Source organism: Martes martes (genome assembly GCF_963455335.1).
Source record: "Martes martes genome assembly, chromosome: 8".
Classification (NCBI taxonomy): domain Eukaryota; kingdom Metazoa; phylum Chordata; class Mammalia; order Carnivora; family Mustelidae; genus Martes; species Martes martes.
In genome coordinates, this window is record NC_137895.1 from 20,130,355 (window position 1) to 20,154,323 (window position 23,969).

The 23,969-nt window shown below is 37.8% G+C and overlaps 1 protein-coding gene across 1 annotated transcript in view; it reads right to left on the minus strand.

Annotated features, from left to right (window-relative positions):
- UTP20 (UTP20 small subunit processome component) overlaps positions 1 to 23,969 on the minus strand; it is a 95,433-nt gene that overhangs the window by 40,799 nt on the left and 30,665 nt on the right. Inside the window, exons 20-28 of the mRNA XM_080810322.1 lie at positions 23,311 to 23,390; positions 22,835 to 23,075; positions 18,406 to 18,591; positions 13,938 to 14,028; positions 12,608 to 12,693; positions 11,889 to 12,014; positions 8,101 to 8,267; positions 6,123 to 6,331; positions 135 to 278 (exon numbers count right to left, since the gene is read on the minus strand). Coding sequence (XP_080666448.1) covers positions 135 to 278; positions 6,123 to 6,331; positions 8,101 to 8,267; positions 11,889 to 12,014; positions 12,608 to 12,693; positions 13,938 to 14,028; positions 18,406 to 18,591; positions 22,835 to 23,075; positions 23,311 to 23,390 — 1,330 coding nt within the window. The remainder of the gene's footprint in view (positions 1 to 134; positions 279 to 6,122; positions 6,332 to 8,100; positions 8,268 to 11,888; positions 12,015 to 12,607; positions 12,694 to 13,937; positions 14,029 to 18,405; positions 18,592 to 22,834; positions 23,076 to 23,310; positions 23,391 to 23,969) is intronic.

The following is a 23,969-nucleotide window of genomic DNA, read 5'->3' on the forward strand; positions in this document are numbered from 1 at the left end:
AACAAAGGAAGACTCGATGTAAAAGAAAAGACCAGGATAGGCATTCATGTCTGGGTATAGACTATGCTGGTTAAAGTCATGCCAAAGGAAGAAGCAGAGGAGGTATCTGGGAAGAGGGTAGTAATGAAGTTTACCTGGGGCCAAACTGCACCATGAAATACAGCATCAATTTCTTCTGTTCTGAATTGGTAAGACTCCCAATCCAGAAAGATGTCAGTTACCATTTTGATTCCAAGACGTCTTAAATTTTTCAGTGGGTTAATAAACCTGAGCTGTATCTGTAAAACAAGATCTTCTCTTAAAAAAACGTGTTTCATTTTTATCCTTGATTCCTCAAGAAGTCACTGTTGCTCAGATGGCTAAGAATCAAGCTGGACATCCTGTTAAGTCTATTGACTGTGGCTCTAATCTACATGGAAATTCAACTCATCATATCATACTGGTTTTCTCATTGAACAAGAGAGGAAAGCAGAGACTTAAAAAATCAAATGGTGAGATGTGCTCCATTATCACTGCCCAGTAAAGTCACATTAAAGTCATTAAAGTGTCCTTTGCAGGGGAAAAAATCACAAGTGGAACAGCTGTTTGGTGTCCTACATTGTTGTATTTCTTTAGCTAAGTAATTGTCTCAAATAAAATCCTTATTTCTTCCTATGAACAGAACATTCTAAATAAAATAAAGCTTTCTTTTTCTTTTTCCTTTTTTTTTTTTGCCATCACAATGCCTTAGATTAGGGGGAAAATTAAACCTTTATTTCTTTTTTTTTAATTTTTAAAAATTTTTTATAAACATATAATGTATTATTAGCCCCAGGGGTACAGGTCTGTGAATCGCCAGGTTTACACACTTCACAGCACTCACCATAGCACATACCCTCCCCAATGTCCATAACGCCACCACCCTCTCCCTACCCTCTCTCTCCCCGGCAATAAACCTTTATTTCAAATGAAGTGACTTTCTTTTTCATTTTCATAACTTGTATTATTATTTTTCACTTTTTCTAAAACTAGGAGTTTTCAATCATTCTTGTTAACATTAGTCTAGGAGACTAGTTAAAAGAATTTATGGTCTCTCTATATAGTGGAATACTTCATACAGTATAAGAGAATGAGGCGACTGAATCAAGGTATGGGAAGATCTCAAAATATATAGTTCAAAGAAAAATGCAATTTGAAAAAAAATCAAAATTTTTCTGTTTGGAGGCACAGAGGCTGGAGTGGGTGGATGCCTGAGTTAACAGCAAACCTCTTTCATAACAGACTCTGCTACTTCTACTGGCATCTCCTCCCCTACCGGTTACAAAATCACAAATATGTGGCCAGTTTGCTCAGGCTCAGAGCAGAATAAGTTATTGAGCCACCACCAGTAAGTCCAATGGCATGATAGCCAAAGGTCTGACCTCAGCTTAAAAATATCACTGAAGGCATGGGGGAATTGGGGAGTAGGAAAAGAATAAATGAGACAAGATGGGATCGGGAGGGAGACAAACCATAAGAGACTCTTAATGTCACAAAACAAACTGAGGGTGGCCTGGGGGAGGAGGGTAGGGAGAGGGTGGTGGGGACATTGGGGAGAGTATGTGCTATGGTGAGTGCTGAGAAGTGTGTAAACCTGGCGATTCACAGACCTGTACCCCTGGGGCTAATAATACATTATATGTTTATAAAAAAATTTAAAAATTAAAAAAAATATCACTGACGGAAAATATATTAAATAGTGTGCCAGACTGAAAATGCCAAAGATATCCAATGGGGGGGATTATAAATTTGAAAAGGGAAAAGCTTCATGAAGAGGCAGAATTTCTAGTGGATCTTAAAGGAATGTTGTAAAAATCAAACAAATGGGGTAAGGCGCAACCACTAATTGTTTTTCCATTTGATTAATATACTGTGGTCTCTGGATATATAAGTGGCCAACTTATTTTTACATGTGACCTTAGTGACCTACATCAAAATCTAAAAACCACCCTGAAATTTATGAAGACAACACAATACTCTAAATAATGACTATCAAGTTTTATGGCCACAACATCATGAAGAAAATTGTGGACTTTAGTTCCTAGACGAACAGTCTACATGACTGAATTTCATGTATATTTAAAAGTTAATCCACTGTTTCAATGTTCCAAAATAATAAAATCAAACTAAAACAACCCTCATGATATACTCTTCAGTGTCAGTCAATGTCTTGGAGGAATTAAAAGATACCAAAAAAGTAAACGTATAACTTAGCTCAAATATGCACATGTAGAAGTTTAACTTACTTAAGCAGTATTACTATCCAGTATTTCATTACAGTATCTCAAGGAATTCTTTGAACTTGTCCAAGAATTTTTTTAAAAAGCTCCGAACTGTCAAAAAGCTTAGCACCTCACTAACTAATGATCTATAAAATTGCATAAATGATCTTTTGAGTCACTGATTGTTGACTCAGAAGTAAGGCTGCATTACTGAGTAACTTCTTCTAAGTTAACCAAAAAGTCAGAGAAAGTATACAGGGTTTATAAAATCGCTAACCTTTTATGATTTAATATACCCAGGTATATTATAATTATATATATTATAATATATATATATTATAGTAAGTTACTATCACTAACTATAAGGCATAAATGAAAATTTCTCACAGAATTCTCCCTAATACCACGAAGCTCTCATATAACACAGAAAAAGAATTTTCCAAGACCTCTTTTCAGCTTCCAGTGTTGGCCCCCCACAAGCCTCTTTTTCACAAAGTAGTCAGAGTGAAATTTTAAAAACATCAAACAGACCTTATTACTCCCTGGCTTCAAACTTCTCCAGTTTTCCCAGTACACTTTGAAATAAATCCATCTCAGAGCCGATGAGGCCCTACCGACCTCTCAACTTAATCTTACATGATTCTTCTCCCTCCTTGTGCTCTATCCAACTTGCCCTTCTGTCTGTTCTTAGATGTGTCAAAACTGTTCTACCTCAAGGACTTTGCACTACTAGTCATCTTCTCTGCCTAAAAATGTACTTCCCACAGCTGGATAGATAGAGGAATTCAAATACTACCTCCTCAGACAGGACACTGGCCATCCTAATAAAAGGAGCACCCATTCACTCCCAGTTTGGTCACTTCCTATTACATCCCCTCATTTTATTTTAAAATCTTCACTTCTTCACGTCTCTCCTCAACATGCTCATATTTTCCTCTACTTTTGCGAATATATGGAGTGTATTCCTAACAGCTGTTTTAAGTTTTTGGCTAATTCTACCATCTGAGCCACGGCTGGGTCTGCTTCTTTTATTGATTGATTTTTCTCCTTATTATGAGTAAAACTTTCATCCTTCTTGGTATGCCTGGGAAAACGTGACTGGATGTCAGAGACACTGAATTTTGTTTTCATTTAAATCATTTGAAAGCTTTTGAGTTTTGTTCTCTGATGTAATTAATTTACTTGGGAAAAGCATGATCTTTGTAAGCTTTGCTAGGTGTTGCCAGGGCAGCCTTTATTCCAGAGCTAATCTGGTTCCACTATTGAGGCACTCCCCTACCTAGGATTCTTCCTGGTGCCTTGGGTTTTTTGGGGTTTCTGCTCTGGCTGTTGGGAACATGAGCCATTCTTAGCCTTGTATTAGTCAGAGGACTATCTCAGCCTCCTCCTTTCTCATAGTTTTTCCATGTCTGTTCAAGATGGATCAACAGGGACTTGATTTGGCCTTCCTTCTCAAGCAACTAAAAAACTGAAGAGAATCTATGAGATAATAATTTTCAGATACTAGATAGCAGGCAGCAAAGGGCAGTAAGCCCTGAAGGGGTAAACAGATAAGGGGAATCCTATACGTTCCCCAGATTCCTGCTTGGAGTTTCAGGCATAAGTGTGAGAAGGAAGAGTCCAGGCACAGGCCAGTCATCTTCCTAAGATGAGGAGATGGAGTAGTGTGGCTTGGGGAGAACTGACAGGCAGAGTACTGGAGGGAAGAAAGCTACAGAGAGATCTGCAGAGGTTCTCATTTATTTCCCTCTCAGGTCTCACCACCAAATGACATTATTCTCATTATTTCTGTATTTATTAAGTCTTTTTCTCCCATTATATTGAGTCCTTACCTGAGTCTCATTCCCCACCTCGAATGATGCCTGGTAGATGGTAGGCATGAAATAAATATTTACTAATAAATAAGGGGACAGGAATTTTTGTTTGCCTTGTTTACTGTTCCATTTCCAGTGCTTACAACAGTCCCTATCACATAGCAGCATAACAGCACATAGTCCATATCACATAGCTCGATTAATATTTGTTGAAGGAATGAAAGAATAAAGAAAATAAAATGGTGCCTAAAAAACAGAAGGTATGTTCTAAATCCCTGGAGCTTGGTAATCAGAGGATAGCATTTCATCAACTAAAGGAGATTTATGTCCATGTGTAGTCCAAAAAAAAAACCCAGCATAAAATTCTGGCTGTCAATTTTCAGTTATCATGACCATATCTGAGAGGCAGTTCACCAGGCATATCAACAAATCAAATGAAACAAATTTGAGCCCAATTAAAACTGTGCCCATTTATCATTAACTGAGAATCAACAGCAAAAATCTTTGAGTCTAGATCTTCATTCACTTCAAGTCCCACTAAGAAGCTTTTAGTCCATAAAGACATTAAGTTTCCCTAAGCTTTCCAAATACTTATGTTCACAAACTTGTTTCAACAGAACATAAATATATTGTCTTGAATACAATTCAGAAAATATTTACTGAGCACCATCTTGTGAAGCTTCTGGCAGTTAGCTGGCTGCTGGGTCTTGCTACTTATCTTTACTCAAAACATTGCACTTACAGTAGGCAAGCTCTTACTTGCAAAAGAGCTCTGCGCAGCTCTTATCTCAAAGTAGGAAGGGTGATGCTAACTGTATTCTGTTCATTCTCCAACCATTCTGGATAAAGTTGGAAGATGTCTTATACCTCTGGGCTCTTGAAATTAAAATGTGAAATACCAGATCAGCTATCCCTGTATATAGAACTAACTAGCTATATCCCTGTATATAGAACTCACAATCTGTTATTTAAAACCTCTTTAAAATATACAAGTGATATATAGCTGACTCTTGAATAATGCAGGGGGTCAGGGGCATTGAGCCCCTGCATAGTCATAAGTTTTGACCCCCCAGAATCTTAACTATTAATAGCTTGCTGTTGACTGGAAGCCTTACCAATACCATAAACAGGCAATTAACATGCACTTTGTATGTTATATATATTATATACTGTACTCTTACTTTATAATAAGGTCAGGTAGAGTAAAAGTTATTAAGAAAATCATTAGGGGGCCACCTGGGTGGCTCAGTGGGTCAAAGCCTCTGCCCTCGGCTCAGGTCATGATCCCAGGGTCCTGGGATCGAGCCCTGCATTGGGCTTTCTGCTCAGCAGGGAGCCTGCTTCCCTTCTTCGCTCTCTGCCTGCCTCTGCCTACTTGTGATCTCTGTCTGTCAAATAAATAAATAAATAAAATCTTCAAAAAATAATAATTTTATTTTTTAATAATTAAATTAAATTTTAATATTAATTAATATTAATAATATTAAAATTATATTAAAATAAATTAAAAATTAAATTAAAATTAAAATAATAATAAAATTAATATTTAAATAATTAATAACTAAATTAAATTAAAAATAATAATTTTATTTTTAAAAAAGATTTTATTTATTTATTTATTTGACAGACAGAGATCACAAGTAGGCAGAGAGAGTGGAGGAAGCAGGCTTCCCGCTGAGCGGAGAACCCGATGCAGGGCTCAATCCCAGGACCCTGAGATCATGACCCGAGCCGAAGGCAGAGGCTTAACTCACTGAGCCACCCAGGCGCCGCATAAATAAAATCTTAAAAAAAAAAAAAAAAAAAAAAGAAAGAAAATCATTAGGAAGAGAAAGTACATTTATGGTGCTGCACTATGTTTATCAGAAAAAAAATTCCATTTTTTAGTGGACTCACACAGTTTAAACCCATGTTGTTCAAGGGTCACCTATAATTTGCATCCTCCAATTACTCATGAATATTTAAAACAGCGAAGACTATTAGATATTCAGGTCCCAACCAATTTCCCAAGTAAAATGCAGACTCTTACTAGCCCCCCAAAAAAGCAACTACAGTGAATTTGTCTCACCTTTTCTCGTTGGTCAAGGATGTGTGATGCCGTCGCTGTCATGCACAGCAGTATCTGCAAAATCTTCGGTAAGTACGCACTGATCAGATGACTGATGTTCTTTAATACTGTTTCAAGGCTATTTAAGATACCATGCTGACGACCTAAAGGAAGAACTTTAGACAAATCCAAATCTTCTACTGCTTGAATGACTGCAGAATGACACTCTCCTAATGAAACAAAAATATCACGTAAAAGGAAGTATTACTTACTTTCTAATTACAGCTTCCTTTTTTCAACTGGAAATATTAGTTACTCTCTAATTACAGCTTCCTTTCTTCAATTCCCTCAATGATAAAGTATTTTCTACAGTTCCAATGATTTATACATGATAATATACTTTCCTAATGTATTTTCCTCTGATTCTCTTACCAAATTCAGTGAACTAGGCATGGGAGGTTTTAGTATTATCACACTACAGATGAGGAAACAGAATAAAGGAGAAACTTGTGCCAGAACTACATCTCCATTCTCATCCTATTTAGACTACTCCCCAAAACCTGAAATAGCATTAGTCTTTTGTTCCACCTAGCAACTCCCATGCATTTTTCTCACTCTTCAGCTTTCACTGTTTATGTCGACTTGAGCAGTTTCATAGAAAATGTATTGCCTGCTACGTTAGGAGTTTCTTGAATGCTGAAGATCAAATGTTTTCTCTTGACACCACTGTTGAATAAATAAAACAATAGTCCTTTATAAACTGGCACCAAACTGATTTCGTAATTTACTTAAAAGACTTGAATTGTTTTTGCTTGAACTCTACTTCAAACCACTGGTATGAAATCATGAGCTTGCTAATTCATACACCTAAATGGTCTATCCAAAAACAGTATCATATATAGTTCTCCTCTTACAATGGAAGCTGTTTCATTGAACAAATGCCTTTGTCTTCATCAAAGCCGGCTTCCTTCACAGGGCAATATTACACTAAACGAAAACATTTTAACAGCTGAATCCATTATCATAAAAAAAATACAAAATTTCATACAACATATTACCGTACAAATAAACACCTGTGTTTGCCTAAAACAAAGCGATTACGGGGTGAGAAGAGAGATTCTATAGTCAGAAAATCTACCATTTTCTAGCTGAATGGTCATAAGCAAAATAGTAAACTCTCTAAGCCTCAGTTTCCTCATTGGTAAAATGGGAACAGTCAAGTAATGATACCTCAGGTGGTTGTTTTAAAGATCAACTGAGTTGTATGTGAAAGGGCCCATCATAATGTCGGGCGTGGAGCAAGCACTCAATAAATGTTAGCTATTATTATTAACTACTAACATTGCATACCAGAGAGCATTTTAGCTCATTGGATATACCTATTCTATTCACTTCGTTTAGATGGTGAGGTTTAGAGAATAAATACTTAATTTTCTGTTTTCAAAAGGATCCAGGGCACAGGAGGTATTCAACAAGTCATTATTCAACAGATGAATGACTCAGTGAATGAATAAATACTAAGACAATAAAGTTAATTTCTCAGCATGCCCTAAGTTTCTAAGTTTCTATTCATTGTATCTGGGTAAGTACTATTTTTCAAATGGCCTAAATGCACAACAACAAAATGCACACTTCTTTTCTTTCTTATTTTATTTTTTAAAAATAATCTCTACCCTCAATGTGGGCCTCGAACTTACAACTTCAAGCTCAAGAATCATATGCTCCACAGACTGAGTCAGCCAGGCATGCCCCCAATTACACATTTTCTAATCAGGGGCTTACTAACCCATGGATGATGATAATCCCCAGGATAAACTGTGAGCTCCACCTAATTCAACCAAAATTTAAAATAACTCCACTTCAGCCAAAAGGCCACCAATGAGATTGGGAGGAACAATCACATTAGAAAGACGTCTAAGAGCATGGGAAACCTAGCTAAAGACATCTTAAGTCTATAGCAGAAAATACACATTCAAAGTAGCAGAAACTTGAGAACTACCATTCTTGAAGTGCTTCACAGGTTCAAACAGCAGGTCTAAGAATATCTCAATCTCTTCTGGTTGGGTCCCAGCAAGGAACCTCAGGACAATGGACATGCGGGTGCCTGAAGCGGCTTTCCCCTGAGTTTTACTGCCGGTCTTATTCTTCATTCGGCCATACAAAATTCTAAAAAGTCAAAAGAACATTATTTTGTTTGCACATTAATCCTAAAACACAATACTAGTCATTCTGTTTTCCTAAGAGGCTAGAATAGCAGCAATAAAACAGACTTAAAAGGTTATTTATAAAACAAGTAAGGATGAAAATAGAAAATAGATATTTAACATAGAAAAATCAGAAAAATGGGGCGCCTGGGTGGCTCAGTGGGTTAAAGCCTCTGCCTTTGGCTCAGGTCATGATCCTGGGGTCCTGGGATCTAGCCCTGCACTGGGCTCTCTGCTCGGCGGGGAGCCTGCTTCCCCCTCTCTCTCTGCCTGCCTCTCTGCCTACTTGGGATTTCTGTCTGTCAAATAAATTAATAAAATCTTAAAAAAAAAAAAAAGAAAAATCAGAAAAACAACAGCAACAACAAAAAACCCCCAAAACAACAAAAACAACAACAAAAAAACAATGCTGAGGGAAGCAGGAAGAAGGAAATAATAAAGATAAAAGCCAAAAGGTGGTTCTCTGTAGGAGGAAAAAAGCAGTAAAATAGGCAAGCCAAATGAAAATGAAAATACATAGATTAAAAGGAAGTAAGTGAATATAATGTTAAGTAAAGTAAGGAAACTGGAAAGACTTAAATGCATAATCTTCTGGAAAACAAAACAAAACAAATAAGAAAAAGGAACTTAAGAAGAAAACCTGAATAGAACAGTAATCGTAAGTAAACATGGAACCCATATAGTTTTTCAAATGAATTTTTTAAATTTTCAAGGAAAACATTCTCATGCTATATAGTTTCATAGCTAAGAGGAAGAAGGAACAGTCCTTTCTCTTTTATGAAAGTGGTATAATTGTGATACTGAGATGGGTTGAAGAACAAAAATAAAAGCATAAAATTATATACTGATTTTGCTTACAAATGTAAAGCCCATTTCTTTAAATACAGTATCCAGTGCTGCATTAAAACAATATTAAAGCCAAATAAAGATTTATCCCAAGAATGCAAGAATCACTAGTAAAGCCTATTGGACTGATATAGATCAATGGCTCACAGAAAAAGTTAATATAATCATTTTAATACATGCTTAATAGGCATTCTAATAAAATTCAACTATCCATTCCTAATAAAATACCACCTAATGATAGGACTGACTTACTTTCTTAGTATGACAAATGTTAATTTATAATAAATGTTACTACTTTAACATTCAAAATTGAAACACAGTGGTTTTTAAGCTTTTCAATATTAGGACCCCTTTATACTTTTAAACATTTTTGAGGTCTCCAAAGAGCTTTTGTGTATGTAAGTTTTATCAATCGATATTTATCTTGGTAGAAATTAAAATGAGTTAACATAAAAATTTTAATGAAAAATAATTTTATTTTCCAAATCTCTCCCCACCAAAAATAGTGAGTCTAAAGGCACGTTTTACTTTCTTTTTTTCACATTTCTTTGTCTTGCTTACTAGAAAATAACTAGATTTTCCTGTTTCTGTAGTCAATCAACTGTAGCATGTTATAGTTGAAGAAAATCCAGCCTTAAATAGATATGCAGTTGGAGAAAGGAAAAAATATTTTGTAAGCCTTCAGGTAATTCTTTGAGATCATTGTGGATATCCCACTTTGATACTATACCAAACTTCAACAAGTGATTACTTCTTAAAGATTTTTTATTTATCTATTTGACAGACAGAGATGACAAGCAGGCAGAGAGGCAGGCAGAGAGAGAGCGGGGAAGCAGGCTCCCCGCTGAGCAGAGAGCCCAATGTGGGACTCGATCCCAAGACCTTGGGATCATGACCTCAGCCGAAGGCAGAGGCTTTAACCCACTGAGCTACCCAGGCGCCCCAACTGAGCTACCCAGGCGCCCCAACAAGTGATTATTTCTTAAAGGCTGGTTGCAATGCAGAATCTGAAACCATATTAAGAAGCTTTGTGATCTGTTACGTTAAAATCCGTCTGTTTATCTTGCACTTTGGATGGATCTTTAGCCATGAATGATTCTGTAACCTGCATCAGTTATCTGGAAAACATGCCATTTCATGAGACAACTCGTATTCAGCAGAGGCGCTTTATGCACACTTCCTACTTTGTCATATAAAACAATAAAAAGACAAGTACTTAGGGCTTAAGATTCACCAAGAACATTAAATGAAACTAGCTTTTTTTTCTTTTTTTAAACTCCAGGTTGTGGTAATGAAGCCACTGCCCTGGTAAGTACTAAGGCACCACCAGTTTTACCCACTGTTTTTTTTTTGTGTTGTCTGCACAAATATAGGCACCATGGAAAAAGGTAATGTCTTAGTAGTATTATGAAAAAAGCTCTAACCTCTTGGACCCCCTGAAAGCATCTCAGTGACAGCCCCTGACAAGAAGGAGCAGACCGAATTTTAAGAAGGGCTTTACTGTTAAATCCAGTAGCAAGACAGGGATAACTACAAACACTACCACCACTGTTAATTCTGCTATGCTGTGTAGGTAATATGTAAATTAAAAGACAGAAAAAAGAGGTTTTTCTTTTTTAATCATAAAAGAACGCAAAATTAATTTGACCAACATTTTCTACAGGCCATGGGGTTTACCTTCTGGCAGGGGAGACAAGTGGTAAGTAGGAGGCCAGGTCACACGATTGTGAGGAAAAATAAAGCAAGGTCAGGGACTAATGGGTGAATAGAGGAAGGTGCAATTTTACACAAGGTGATAGAGGAAGGCATCCTGACAATACGACATTTGAGGAGACTGAGTGAAAAAGAAGAGCTAGCGGTCATGTGTTCCAAGCACAGGGAAGAGCAGGTCCGCTGTCATGGAAGTGGGCTTTGAGGGGGGTGGCAGCGAATGCGTGGTGTGGCTGGACAGGCAGTCTGTAGCTAGGTCATACCAGGCTCTTGAAGGAGGAATAAGGACTTTCTACTTTATTCCCAGTAAAATGGAAACTCAAAGGTCCCCCCCAACCTTTTTTTTTTAAAGATTTTATTTATTTATTTGAGAGAGAGCAGGGGGAATGGGAGGCAGAGGAAGAGGGAGAAGCAGGGTGTCCAGGGAGCAGGGAGACCAACCTGGGACTCGATCTCAGGACCCTGAGATCAAGACCCAAGCCAAAGGCAGATACTTAACTGACCGAGCCACCCAGACACCTCCTCAAAGGGTTTTTTTTAAATAGGAAACTAACACTTTGATGACTGTTACTATTACTTTTTCAACCAAGAAAATCCAATAAAAACAATCAAAACTAATAAGAAAAGTTTGTAATGTGGATGATTAAATAATCAACACCAAAAATCAATAGCTTTTATATCTCAGTTATATACCCAATGAATTATTTTTACTATTTCTCAATAATAAAGCTTAGAGGAATAGAGGATTTAATTTTAACATTGTTGTTGAAATACCTCCATGGCAAGATCTTTCTTTATGTTAGGAACAAAATATTTTAAAGTAAGTCTCTATAACAATTTGACTTCCCCAAAAGGTTCAATTAAAAAAATCAAAATAAAATAAAATAAGTTTTTTAATAATAAATAAAATTAAATAAACAAAATAAAATTTAAAAAAATCATAATCCCTGCAAAAATCATAGTGGTGTATTCACAATTGTTTTTGAGATCAACTTGTAAACATATCAGTTTTAAACAGTGTAAATACCTCATCAGAATAGGAAACAGATCAGCTCGGTGGGCTGTTTTCACTACTGTATTGTCTTCAGAAATGCTAAAATGTACGATCTCTTCCTTAAAGCTTTTGTCTTCAAGCAATCTTTGTAAGTTTTCCCTTTAAAAATGGAATATAGCACAAATCATCACTTAATAATCAACGGTACTTTAAAAAATGCAATATAGTACAGTAATATGTATAACTGAAATTGGAATATCTATGTTGATATGAAATGAAATAAGAATATCTATGTTGTGGTTGACATCTATAAAGGAAAATTTTCACAAAATGACAAGTTTTCAAATTTTAAAAGGTAAAAGTGATTATGAGGAATTAAGACTTAGTCAATAATCCAGCTGTTTAAAAGAGATTAATATAAAAGTTTTCTTCAGTTCTTGAGAGTGAATCATTATGATTCCCTAAATCATCATTAAGATTTTGACATTACTAAAGCAACAAGAAATGATATAACCTTCTCAACACATACTTATCAATTAGTAGTCTCTTTCCTACCTTACTATCTATGGAGAAGGATTTTTAATACACAAACACACTTTCAATCTTCATTTCTTACCTGAAAATAGCATTATGATTGTAGTAGAAAAAGGAAATTTCCAGGCCTTCAGAAAATTATTTTAGAAAAGGCTCTCAAGACAGAAAGATAAAAACCAGCCAAAGAAAGCGCATTTCTTTAGCTTTAAATAACTTACCTGTAAGGGAGGATATGTGGATGCTTGTATGTCATTATACAATCCAGGGTTATTTTTTGCACCATTTGATCTTGATGTAGCAACAACTAAGAATGATATTTTATAAAATAAATTAATGAAGTCACATATACACACACCATGGGATAGTAATTTACTTGCGTTAATTTGCTAAACTAGGTTTCTTTTTTTTAATTTTTTTTTTTTTTTTTTTTAGTTATTTATTGGACAGACAGAGATCACAAGTAGGCAGAGAGACAGGCAGAGAGAGAGAGGAGGAAACAGGCTCCCTGCTGAGCAGAGAGCCCCATGCGGGGCTCGATCCCAGGACCCTGGGATCATGACCCGAGCCGAAGGCAGAGGCCCTAACCCACTGAGCCACCCAGGCGCCCCTAAACTAGGTTTCTTATCAACTAAATTTTTAGATGTGGGTTAAAGCTGATTGCTGATAAGAGCCTTACATCTTCCTGGAGGTATAGCATGAATAGAATACATGCTAAATGGAACTAAATGGAAACAAAACTCTGACCCCTGAATCCCACATGACAGACCCTCCGGTCTATCAGTCTTTTGGTCAAGGCCAAATCCCTTCATAAATTTGAGTTTATAGCGGGGCTGGTCCCGTGATGAGGGAAAGCTCCCACAATGCTGTGAAAGCTATGGTGGTCAGTAAGACGCCAGGAAAGAAGACCTGGCATTGAAACTTTCAGGTCAGTAAGTTAAGAATTCTGCATCTTGCAGTTTTGAACTCCAGCTTTGTAAACAAACTGTATCTGAATTATGGGCAGAACAAAGATAAATTCTGCTGAAATCATGGAAGTTCCACCTAAAAAACATCCAAATGAAAAAAGGAAATTTTGTTTCCCCAGATGGCTTAGAATGACATCCAATGCTTACTCTGCTTCTGACATTAAATTTTTTCTGCAATCTTTTCTGTAACTGAAGATCTTGTTATTGTGACTGCAACAGATTCTTATTTCAAGTATCAGCTTTCACTCAGTGTAATAGATCCTGAAATCCCGGCACTGCGTAAGGCTAACTTACCTAGAAGTGAAAAATAGCTATCTTTTCCTGGCATAACCTCCACTGTTAATACAGCTGATCAATGTTTAGTCACCCAAAATTTCTTTAAAATTAATAATTATTAGTACAGTCTAAAACTGTTTCTCAGGACATAGAAAGTAATTATTAATTTTTAGAACACTGTACTTAAAATGCATACATGGGCCCTACTCATCAACAATTATTAAAAAGCTAAAAATGATTTTGGTAAAGTAAATGAATGACAGAAAAGTCAAAAAGAATGGCAGTGGCAAGAATTTATTTTGCTTACCTGAAGATACAGCTCATATAATTTGGATTCCAGGTATAAGGCTCGTGGATTTGAAAACTTAGAGAAAACTTGCAAATGAGCAATTAATTGCCTAAAAAAAACAAAACCGAAAACCGTAGGTTAATACAGAATTAAAGAACAGAGACTTCCTTTTTTTCTTTTTTAGCGAGAGGGAGAGAGAGCACATGCATGTGGAGTGGGAGTGGGGGCACAGGGAGAGGGAGAGAGAATCCCAAGCAGGCATAACACCCAGTGTGGAGCCCAATGCAGGGCTTCATCTCATGAGCCTTAGTTTATGACCTGAGCTGAAATGAAGAGTTGGATGCTCAACTAACTGCCACCCAGGTGCCCCCACAGGTTTTCTTTCCTTTTTTTTTTTTTTGAAGATTTTATTTATTTATTGGAGACAGAGAGCATGACAGAGAGAGCATGAGCCAAGGAGGAGGGGCAGAGGGAGTGGGAGAAGCAGACTCTGTTGAGCAGGGAGCCCAATGTGGGTCTCGATTCCTGGACCCCTGAGATCATGACCTGAACTGAAGGCAGATGATTAACTGACTGAACCACCCAGGCACCTCAACCCCAGAGATTTTCTTAAGATGATAGTGCCCATCAATTTTAATCTTTCTGACAAATATACCAAACACCTGCTAACTATACAAAGAAGCTTAAATTATTCTCCAGAAATTCTAACTCTTAGGCAGGCCTTCCCCTGAAATCCAGGCTCCCCCACCCCAGAAAATCATTCAGGATGTGTTCAGAATGCTTTAAATTAAACCAGACACAGGAGGAAGTAATCAAAACAGTGATATATTTGCAAAGCTGAACACAGATAATTTTTGGAATGATTCCTTATCTAGTTTCTATGCAGTAGATAGGAAGGTGGTAAAATATATTCTTCCTCACTTTCATATGACATGAACACTGATGTCAAGAAACAGAGGTCCATATTTTGATAACCACAGCTTTTGCTTACTAAGAAGGAAGAAGAAAGAACAACACACTGTGGTCAAAAGTTAAATATGGAGACCTGACTCCAAGTCAATGACATCATCCACTACAAGAGTTCAAGAGAGCTTCTACTATAATTACTCACTTGACTTCTTCTAGAAAGCTTTAAAAATACTTGGGAAACAAACTGTTTTCTCTCTGTTTATAATTGATAAGATATATTAGGGCTTTAAAAAAAACCCAAATGAAAAAATTCTTAACGATTTGGAGAGGTTTTATTTCCCTGTCTCAGGAACAAAAGCAGGGAGAATGAACAGAGACAGAAACCAAGCTGCATTGTGTGGTAGTGACTTTGAAGAAAGTGGCTGAACGCTTCAGAGTCTCATTTTCCTCATTTTGACAAAGACAAGATCTCCTGGACTTTGTGTAAGGATTGAATAAAAAAATAAGAGTTGCAGGGCCTCTGTTCCTAAGAGCTTAGTAAACAATGCTCTTCTCTGCTCCTGTGCAGAAAAACGCAAAACTGTAAAAATCCTACTGGTTAGGGGCACCTGGCTGGCTCAGGTGGTTAAGCATCTGCCTTCGGCTCGGGTCATGATCCCGGGGTCCTGGGATCGAGCCCCGTGTCGGGCTCCCTGCTCAGCGTGGAGTCTGCTTTTCCCTCTCCCTCTGCAGCCACCCCCCTCCTCGTGCACTCTCTCACTCTCTGTCAAATAAATAAATAAAAATCTTAAAAAAAAAAAAAATCCTACTGGTTAATACAGAGAAAATAATCGGGAAGTTATGACCTTCTTACATATGATACAGAAATGGGGTTAAGGTAGCACTTCTGCATATATTTAGCTTAAATGCCTATGATGGTTAGTCTTATGTGTCAACCTATCTAAATAACAGTATTTAATTATAACATTGAATTACATGTAATGAAATACTAATCTATGCATTGCAATTAAGTATTTTGTAGATGTTCACACTTAAAATCAGTTGACTTTAAATAAAGAGGATTACCCCCAATAATGTGGATCAGCCTCATCCATGAGGTCTGAAGAGCAAAAACTGTGTTTCCCAGAGAAGAAGGAATTCTGCCACAAGACTGTGGCATAGAAATCTTAGTCTGTGAATTTTGTACTCAAGACTATAGCACTGGATCCTTCCTAATCTTCCAGCCTGCTGTCTTGCCATACAAATTCTGGACCTGTTGGCTCCCATAATCGTGTGAGTCAATTCCATAAAATAGATCTCTTTATACACACACACACACCACACACACACACCCCTTCATCCTCTTGGTCTGCTTCTCTGGAGAGCTCTGACTGATACAATGTCCCTATACACTTACCACTGAGTCCTTGCAGTTTTACAAATAAACTTTTAAAACTTTCTTTCAAAACATCCATTCCTGGGGCGCCTGGGTGGCTCAGTGGGTTAAAGCCTCTGCCTTCAGCTCAGGTCATGATCCCAGGGTCCTGGGATCGAGCCCCACATCGGGCTCTCTGCTCAGTGGGGAGCCTGCTTCCTCCTCTCTCTCTCTCTCTCTGCCTGCCTCTCTGCCTACTTGTGATCTCTGTCAAATAAATAAATAAATAATCTTAAAAAAAAAAAATCCATTTCTTCCCCCAACATTTATTATGTTTTTATGAGCCATGTAGCCTTAAAGAGCCAAAGAGAGGGGCATCTGAGTGGCTCAGTCAGTTAAGCATCTGACTTGTGATCTCAGCTTAGATCTTGATCTCAGGGTTGTTGAGTTCAAGCCCCACCTTGGGCTCCATGCCCAGGGTGGAGACTATTATAAAAAAAAAAAAGGCCAAAAAGAACAGAGGCCAGTTTACATGTTTTCAATAAATACTTGCCAGTGAGAAGCATACTCCATGAAGGATTATAAATTTGGGATTATGAATGTACTGAGGTGGCACTAGGAATGTGATTACCAATTTACTCACATTTTCAATGGCGTATGTTAGCAATATTCTAAGTTTGGCTACAAGGGGCAGAAAAATTAAGATGTGGACCTCATCCTTAGAGACTTTCTGATTTACAAGGCAGATCTATAAAAAATTAACAAATATCCAAGGAAAGGAGAGGCACCATGATAGAGGCATGGATGGCTCTTCGAAAGTCTGAAGCCGAGTTAAGAGAACTTTCAGTTTGGAAGACAAGAAAAGCTTCAGAGAAGAAGCAGCACAGGAACTGTTTCTGGAAGTATAAGCAGAATTTCAGTTGGCAGAAATGAGTCAAGGGCACAGCAAAGGTCCAGGAGTGAGAAACGAAGAGGCAAGACTGGATAAATAGCTTATTCATTTATTCACCAAAGATGAGGACTCATCTTCTGCTAGTTATTTGCTGAGGACATGAAGAACAAAATAGCAGTCTTTGTCTGACAGGGAGTAGGAGGGGACAGAATGCTCAAGAGATCTGCCAGATAGAAACAGAGAAGGAACTACAGTTTCAGGACGTGCGGCCATGTTCTTTCTTGCCCCGGGGCCTTACACACTGTTTCCATTAGCTGGCAGAGTCTTTCCCTGCCCCAGCTGCCTGGCCGACTTTCATCTTTCAGCTTCAGTGGGGCCCTCTCCTTTTTAACAGTCTTCTAGCGGTAGAATAAGTCACTTTTTTAGTATATTCCTAATGCCTTGTTTGTTGTTGTTGTTGTTGTTGTTTTTGTTTTTGTATCTGTCCTGTCCTTGAACTCCTTTAGAAATACTTTTGTAAAAAAAATCGAACAGGCATCAGACTGATTCCTGTGCAGTGGAAGCTAAGTACCCTTCATCTTTGCAGCCCAACACTTAGCAGAAGGCACTCAATACCACTGCTGAATGGATGAACCAATAAATGGCTTGTGGGAAGACTCAATAAATGCGTCTATCAGACTGAGATCCTAAGTTTTAAAGTAACACAGTAGCACCAGTACACTGGATCCTTGCTGCCCCGATGCAGTCTTCAAGTACGCTGCAAGAACTTCTGAAAGCCTGATCACCTCCATTCTTCCAAGGTTTCTTAACAATTTAGGTAAATGAACAACCCACACAACAGGAAAAAGAGTGTAAAAGCATGAGGAAAAAAAGGCAGCCAGGCAAGAAGTCAAAAGGCCAAGTCAAAGTGCTGACACGTTTATTTATAAGAGAAGAGATGTTCCATTATGTGGTCCCCAGCACAGAAACACGACACCTGGTGCCATCAACATGAAGGACAAAGGTCAAAGAGCATTCAAACACTCCAGGCCCACTGCTCTATCTGTAAAAACAACTTATGATTAGATGACCCCCGAAGTCCCTCCAATTCTAACAGTCTGAGCTAAATAAGAAAAAAATAAGTAATAACAAGCAAGTAACCAAAAAACTCTGAAGACAGGAAGTTTTCTTTGGGCTGTAAAAGACAATCTCCAGGATATATAGCACTTATGTAAGTAATTATCTGGGTGGTTCACCTTCTCCAAGGTTCTGTCCCACACAGGCCATCAGAGGTCTCTTCCCATTTCTCCTAGAACCTTGGACCTATGGTCTGTCAGCAACGCTGAACTTACTTTGCCGCGGCTCTTCTTGTCTTTTTCTTCTGTGAGGGTTCATCCACGGGCACCACCTCTTCCTCCAGCTCCTCACCATCTCCAGCAGCAGGTTCCTCTCCTACTTCTTCTGCTGCCTCGCCTTTGGCTTTCCTTCGCAGATCCTGGGTCGGAGCCACCTGCAGGTCTGCCGGGTAATACTCATTGCTATAGTGGAAAAAGAGGAAGCCAAATTTCCTCATTCTGTTTATGGCAGATGGATGCACGGCCACGGTTCAGAGTCATGCACTGAGGAGTCATCGGCAGCACCTTAGCCATGCCTCCTCACGTTAGTCTTTTTTTATTCAGGCCCGCTTAAGTGCCCTATTTGACAAATCTACCACTAATGGCAGTTATGCTTTTAAAAATCCCACTGTTGGGGCACCTGGGTGGCTCAGTGGGTTAAGCCTCTGCCTTCAGCTCAGGTCATGATCTCAGGGTTCTGGGATCGAGCCCCGCATCGGTCTCTCTGCTCAGCAGGGAGCCTGCCTCCCCCCCTCTCTCTGCCTACTTGTGATCTCTGTCAAATAAATAAATAAAATCTTTAAAAAAAAAATCCCACTGTTAACAATATTTGAAAATATTTTGGACTGAGGTGAAATCAGTCTCCCTGTTTCTGGAACCGTAACTGGAGGAAGTGGTGTAGGGTGGGATTATATTAAATAACTAATTAAAGTATAGCATTAAGAGCATGCTGGTCACTTTCCACCAGACACATTCTGCTTTGCCAATATCCTTTGCAAAAATACAGTGCTGCAACGAAATTCAGTCCTCTGGATGTGGTCTGGTTAAGACAGATGGAACGGTCAACTCTGTTGCTTTAGGGGGCAGTCACAACATGACACAGACTCAAGCTGAATGTACACGCCATGAAAATCAGCAAGTCTTTACCTTTTGTCTCTTCAAACTAAGCTTGTGCAATTGATATTCACATTTATTTTTATTAAATTCTATCCCTTTAATTGTGGCCCACTGTTTGAAGTAACTAATATCATCTTGAAGGCTGTCACACAGTGCACTGGATTTGTGTCACTTTAATTCATTCACTCAGCAGTTATTCACAGGTCTTCACTCAAAAATAAACTGATAAAATAACATGTTTGAGGACAGCAACCTACTAACACATAGAAGAAACTCCAGGTTAACACATGTTAAACTCCAGGTTAGTACATTAAATGATACCTGGAGAGCTGGGATGCTAAACCATATTCAGCTTTGTATTCTCACCCAGCAGGATCCAGCACTTAACACATTAAAAATGGATGAGTGAATTAAAATGAGCAAAGTTGCTGTGTCAGTTATAAACCATACCATCATCTACTTAATGATATATTCTGCTATATTCTCAACACTCAATTAACCTTACAGGACATATTTGTTTAAACCTTTTCTCCATGCACAGCATGTTCACTCATGTTTGTTAAGTGAGATAACTCACACAGAGCGCTTTTAAGAGTACTCCTAGTACACAGAAAGTACTCATTAGACGTCACCTATTATCGGCATATTATTGTCATTATTAGTCATTCTTACTTCTGCTTTGGTTCCTTCAAAGAACGGTTACAAGGGATTCACAAATTCTAATACTGAATTATTTGAAACATATTTAGAAATATAAATGTCAGATCAAAAACTAAAATATAAAATAAAAGCCCATAATATATTTCGAAGTTGGAATTAAAGGTGACATTTGAGTTTTCACTTGGCTTGGATCATCTATAAAAGTACTCGCTACAGGGCACCTGGGTGGCTCAGTAGGTTAAGACCCTGCCTTTGGCTCAGGTCATGATCTCGGGGTCCTCGGATTGAGCCCCGCATTGGGCTCTCTGCTCAGCGGGGAGCCTTCTTCCCCCTCTTTCTCTGCCTGCCTCTCTGCCTACTTGTGATCTCTGTCTGTTAAATAAATAAATAAAATCTTAAAAAAAAAAAAAGTACTTGCTACAGGTAATCATTGCCAACTAATTTTAAATATTTTTAAAAATTGTGTATCTTTTTAAAAAAATTGTGTCTTTAGTCTCTAAGTCTTCTTAAACTCAAAACCACTTGTTTTTACAGGCTCCTCTCTCCATCTCTAGTAATCCGTTTGTAATCTACTTCTTTCTTAGGGAATAATTTGGAAACTTAACATGGTAAGAAATTTATTTGCTAGTAACACTCTTAGTCCTAGCTTACATACATATAGCTCTATGCACACAAAACAAATGATAAACATTATTTTATATGATCTTCAAAACAAGGCAAAGAAGCTAAACATCGCTGTTTCCATTCTATAAGTAAATTAAAGCCTGAGGAGTCAGGTGAAAAACCATTACTCTTCTACCATGGTATCTACAGATCAGCCTGAATCTTTGCTTATAACCTCTGCCAGAATGAATTATTCATGTAAACTTTTCTACTTATGCATTGGATCCCATCTTAACTATTCAATGACATGACTCCAGCAATTTTATTCCCTCTCTTGCATTACATATCCCCCCCACCCACCCCGCCGCCTTCTGGATCATTCATACCAGTATTATACAGATATATGATGTCTGAATCTTAAATAGCAACCTAGCAAAAGCAGATCTCTCTGCTCCCACATCTCCCTCCACCTGTCTGCTTCTTTTCTATAAGAACAGTCCGTACTTGCTGTTTTCATTTTTCTTCTTCATTTCTTTTTAATCTCATTTTAATCAGGCTTTCATCCCTACCAGGTTAACCAAAACAATTCTTGTTAAGGTCACTTCTAAAGCCAATGGTCAAGCCTTATGCTTCATCTGACTGATGCCTCAGACACGTTTGATCCAACTGATAACTACCTCTTTGAAATACTTTCTTCACTTGACTCCTTAGGTACTATGCAGTCTTGGTTCCTCCTCTGTCACTCTTTCCTGGCTTCTTTTGCTGGTTCTTTATCTCCAACCTCTAAATATCAGTATCAGTCCTCAGAAGTCTTTTCTCTCTACATTTGCACTTTAGGTGTGGCCTCATTCGGGCTCTCCTAATTTAAAAAATCACCTATATACTGATGATCCTCAAATTTATAATCTTTAGGCCAAACCTGTCCCTTGAGCTCGAAACTCCAAATTCAACTGCCCACTTAACACCGCTACTTAGATGTCTATTCAGTATCCCAAACTGAACACGTCTAAAAATGAACTCCCAATCTTCCCTACAAACATACAAACATTTGCAATCCTCTCAATCTCAATAAATGGTGACTCCCTTCTTCCAGTCACTCAGATCAAACCCTTAAGACACATCCCTAGTTCCTCCCTTCCACCCTCCTGGGCCATATTCCTGCCCCCAAACACCCATACATCTAATCTATTGGCTGACCACACCCCATAGGCTGATCTGGTTGTAATCCTTCAAAAATAGTTTTTACTTAATTAAAATTTAAGAATATCCAGAATTCAACTACCTTTCATCAGTTGTGCTATGTACAAGGTATAACTAATAGCTGGTACCTTGGTCAAGTCACCATCATTTCTTGCCTGGACTTTTATAATCTCTGAAACTTGTCTCTCTGCTCTGGCCAACCTATAGTCTATTCTCAATATGACAGAAAAATCCTCAAGAAAATTTAAGTCATGCCATCCCTCTATTTAAACCTTCTAATGGTTTTCCATTTCACTAAGAGAAAAAAACAGTCCTTTACGATCACTTAAAGGCCCTACACAGTTTGGTCTCCTGTTAAGTTTTTGCCCTCATTTCCAACTGCTTTCTCCCCAGGGTCACTGCTACAGCCACTGAGACTTCCTGGCTGTTCCTTGAACAAACCAAGCATGTTGTGTTTTGTAGCTCACTTAACCTACACCTATGGCATTTTCCCATATAAATGAAATGCTACTAGAAAAGATACTTTTTATTGAATGATTAGTATTGTCCCATACATCACATCCCTTATCTTTAGAGTTTTAACATAATCCAACTCTCACACAGCCTACCTAGTCACAATTAAACAATGCTCCAGGAAGTTATTGTTATTCTTTGAGAGTACATTCCCTCAGCATTCTGGGAAACATCAGGAGGCTCACAACAGAGTGGCTGGGCTTGGGTTACTGGAAAATAAAGCCCCAGGCAGGAAATAAAATAACAAACAGGGCAAGAAACAACAAGGGCGTTGTACATTGATCGAATTCAACATGGCCTTTCTTATTTTGTAACCTGTAATTTTTATTTTTAGATTTTTAAATTTAACCTGGAATTTTTATTAACATCATTTATAGGCTGGTGAGATTTTGACTCCTGTAAAATTAAGTGGTGACAAAAACTAGTTCTCTGAGAGCCAGTGCTAAACAGATATGTCCATGATTTGAAAACATGACTGAACATATAAAAACACTCAGGCTACTTGGAAGCTTAAGACTTCGCATCTTCTCTTCTTCACACTCTACCACGGATGTTCCTAGAAAGGAATACTTACTTGATAAATCTCAAGAAAAGTGGGGAGAGCTCCCTGGACCGTGGCTCTACCCTCTCTGGGAATTTCGCCAGAGCTCGCCAGAGCAAAAAACGAAAGTTGGTGTAGTCCAGTCTTTCCTGACAGTCAGTTTTCAATGCCAACTGTTCATGATAAAGAGCTCCAACATCTCCTTCCTGAGTCTGCTCCCAACTTTCATCTCCAATGGACTTCTCGTCTCTGACATCATTTTGCAACTCTTTCTCTGCAAGGAAAAAAGTCATCAGAACCACTAGATAAATGTTATTATTTGTCCTATGTGTTTCCTCAAGTGAGGGCTTTTCTTTCTCTAATATATGAGGAAACAATAAACTATATCTGAAGGTTTTACCAAGTAATTTATTTCTCATTTGTTTCCCCATTCATGTGCAATAAAGGAGTAAAAATTAAATAAACAATCTCTTTTCTTCCCAATCTCCCCTTTACTTCCCCTTACATACCAGCGTGTATAGCTGCTTTTTCTAGATGTTCATAGTAGACTTTCCAAAATTGCTTATTTTCCATTTCATATGCATGGGAACTAAGAGAAAAGATCACAAAATAGAATATGTGCTATAATCCTTTTTAAAAGATCTCTCATTGGAAAAAAAAAAGTGAAAAGATACAACTAAAACTTAATTAGGCTATCCCTGAATATAGAGCTTAAACAACATTTGTACTTCTTTATATTTTTCAAAATGCCTGCACTGAGCAGGAATTACTATTATTAATTTGAATACAGCTGACACACAATATTAGTTTCAGGTGTACAACTTAGTGACTTCACAAGTTTATTATTTTATGTTATGCTCACCACAAACGTAGCTACCACCTGCTCCATTACATGGCTATTATAATATCACTGACTGTATTCCTTACGCTCTGCTTTCTGTGACTTATTCATTCAATAACGGGAAGTCTGTATTGCTCACTCCCCTTCACCCATTTTGCTCAGTCCTCCCATTCCCTCCCCTCTGGCAACCATCAGTTTGTTCTTTGTATTTACAGGTCTAATTCTGCTTTTTATTTCTTTTTTTGTTGTTTTTTTTAAGACTCCACTTCTTTTAAGATTCCACTTACAAGTGGAATAATCTGATATTTATCCTTCTCAGTCTGACTT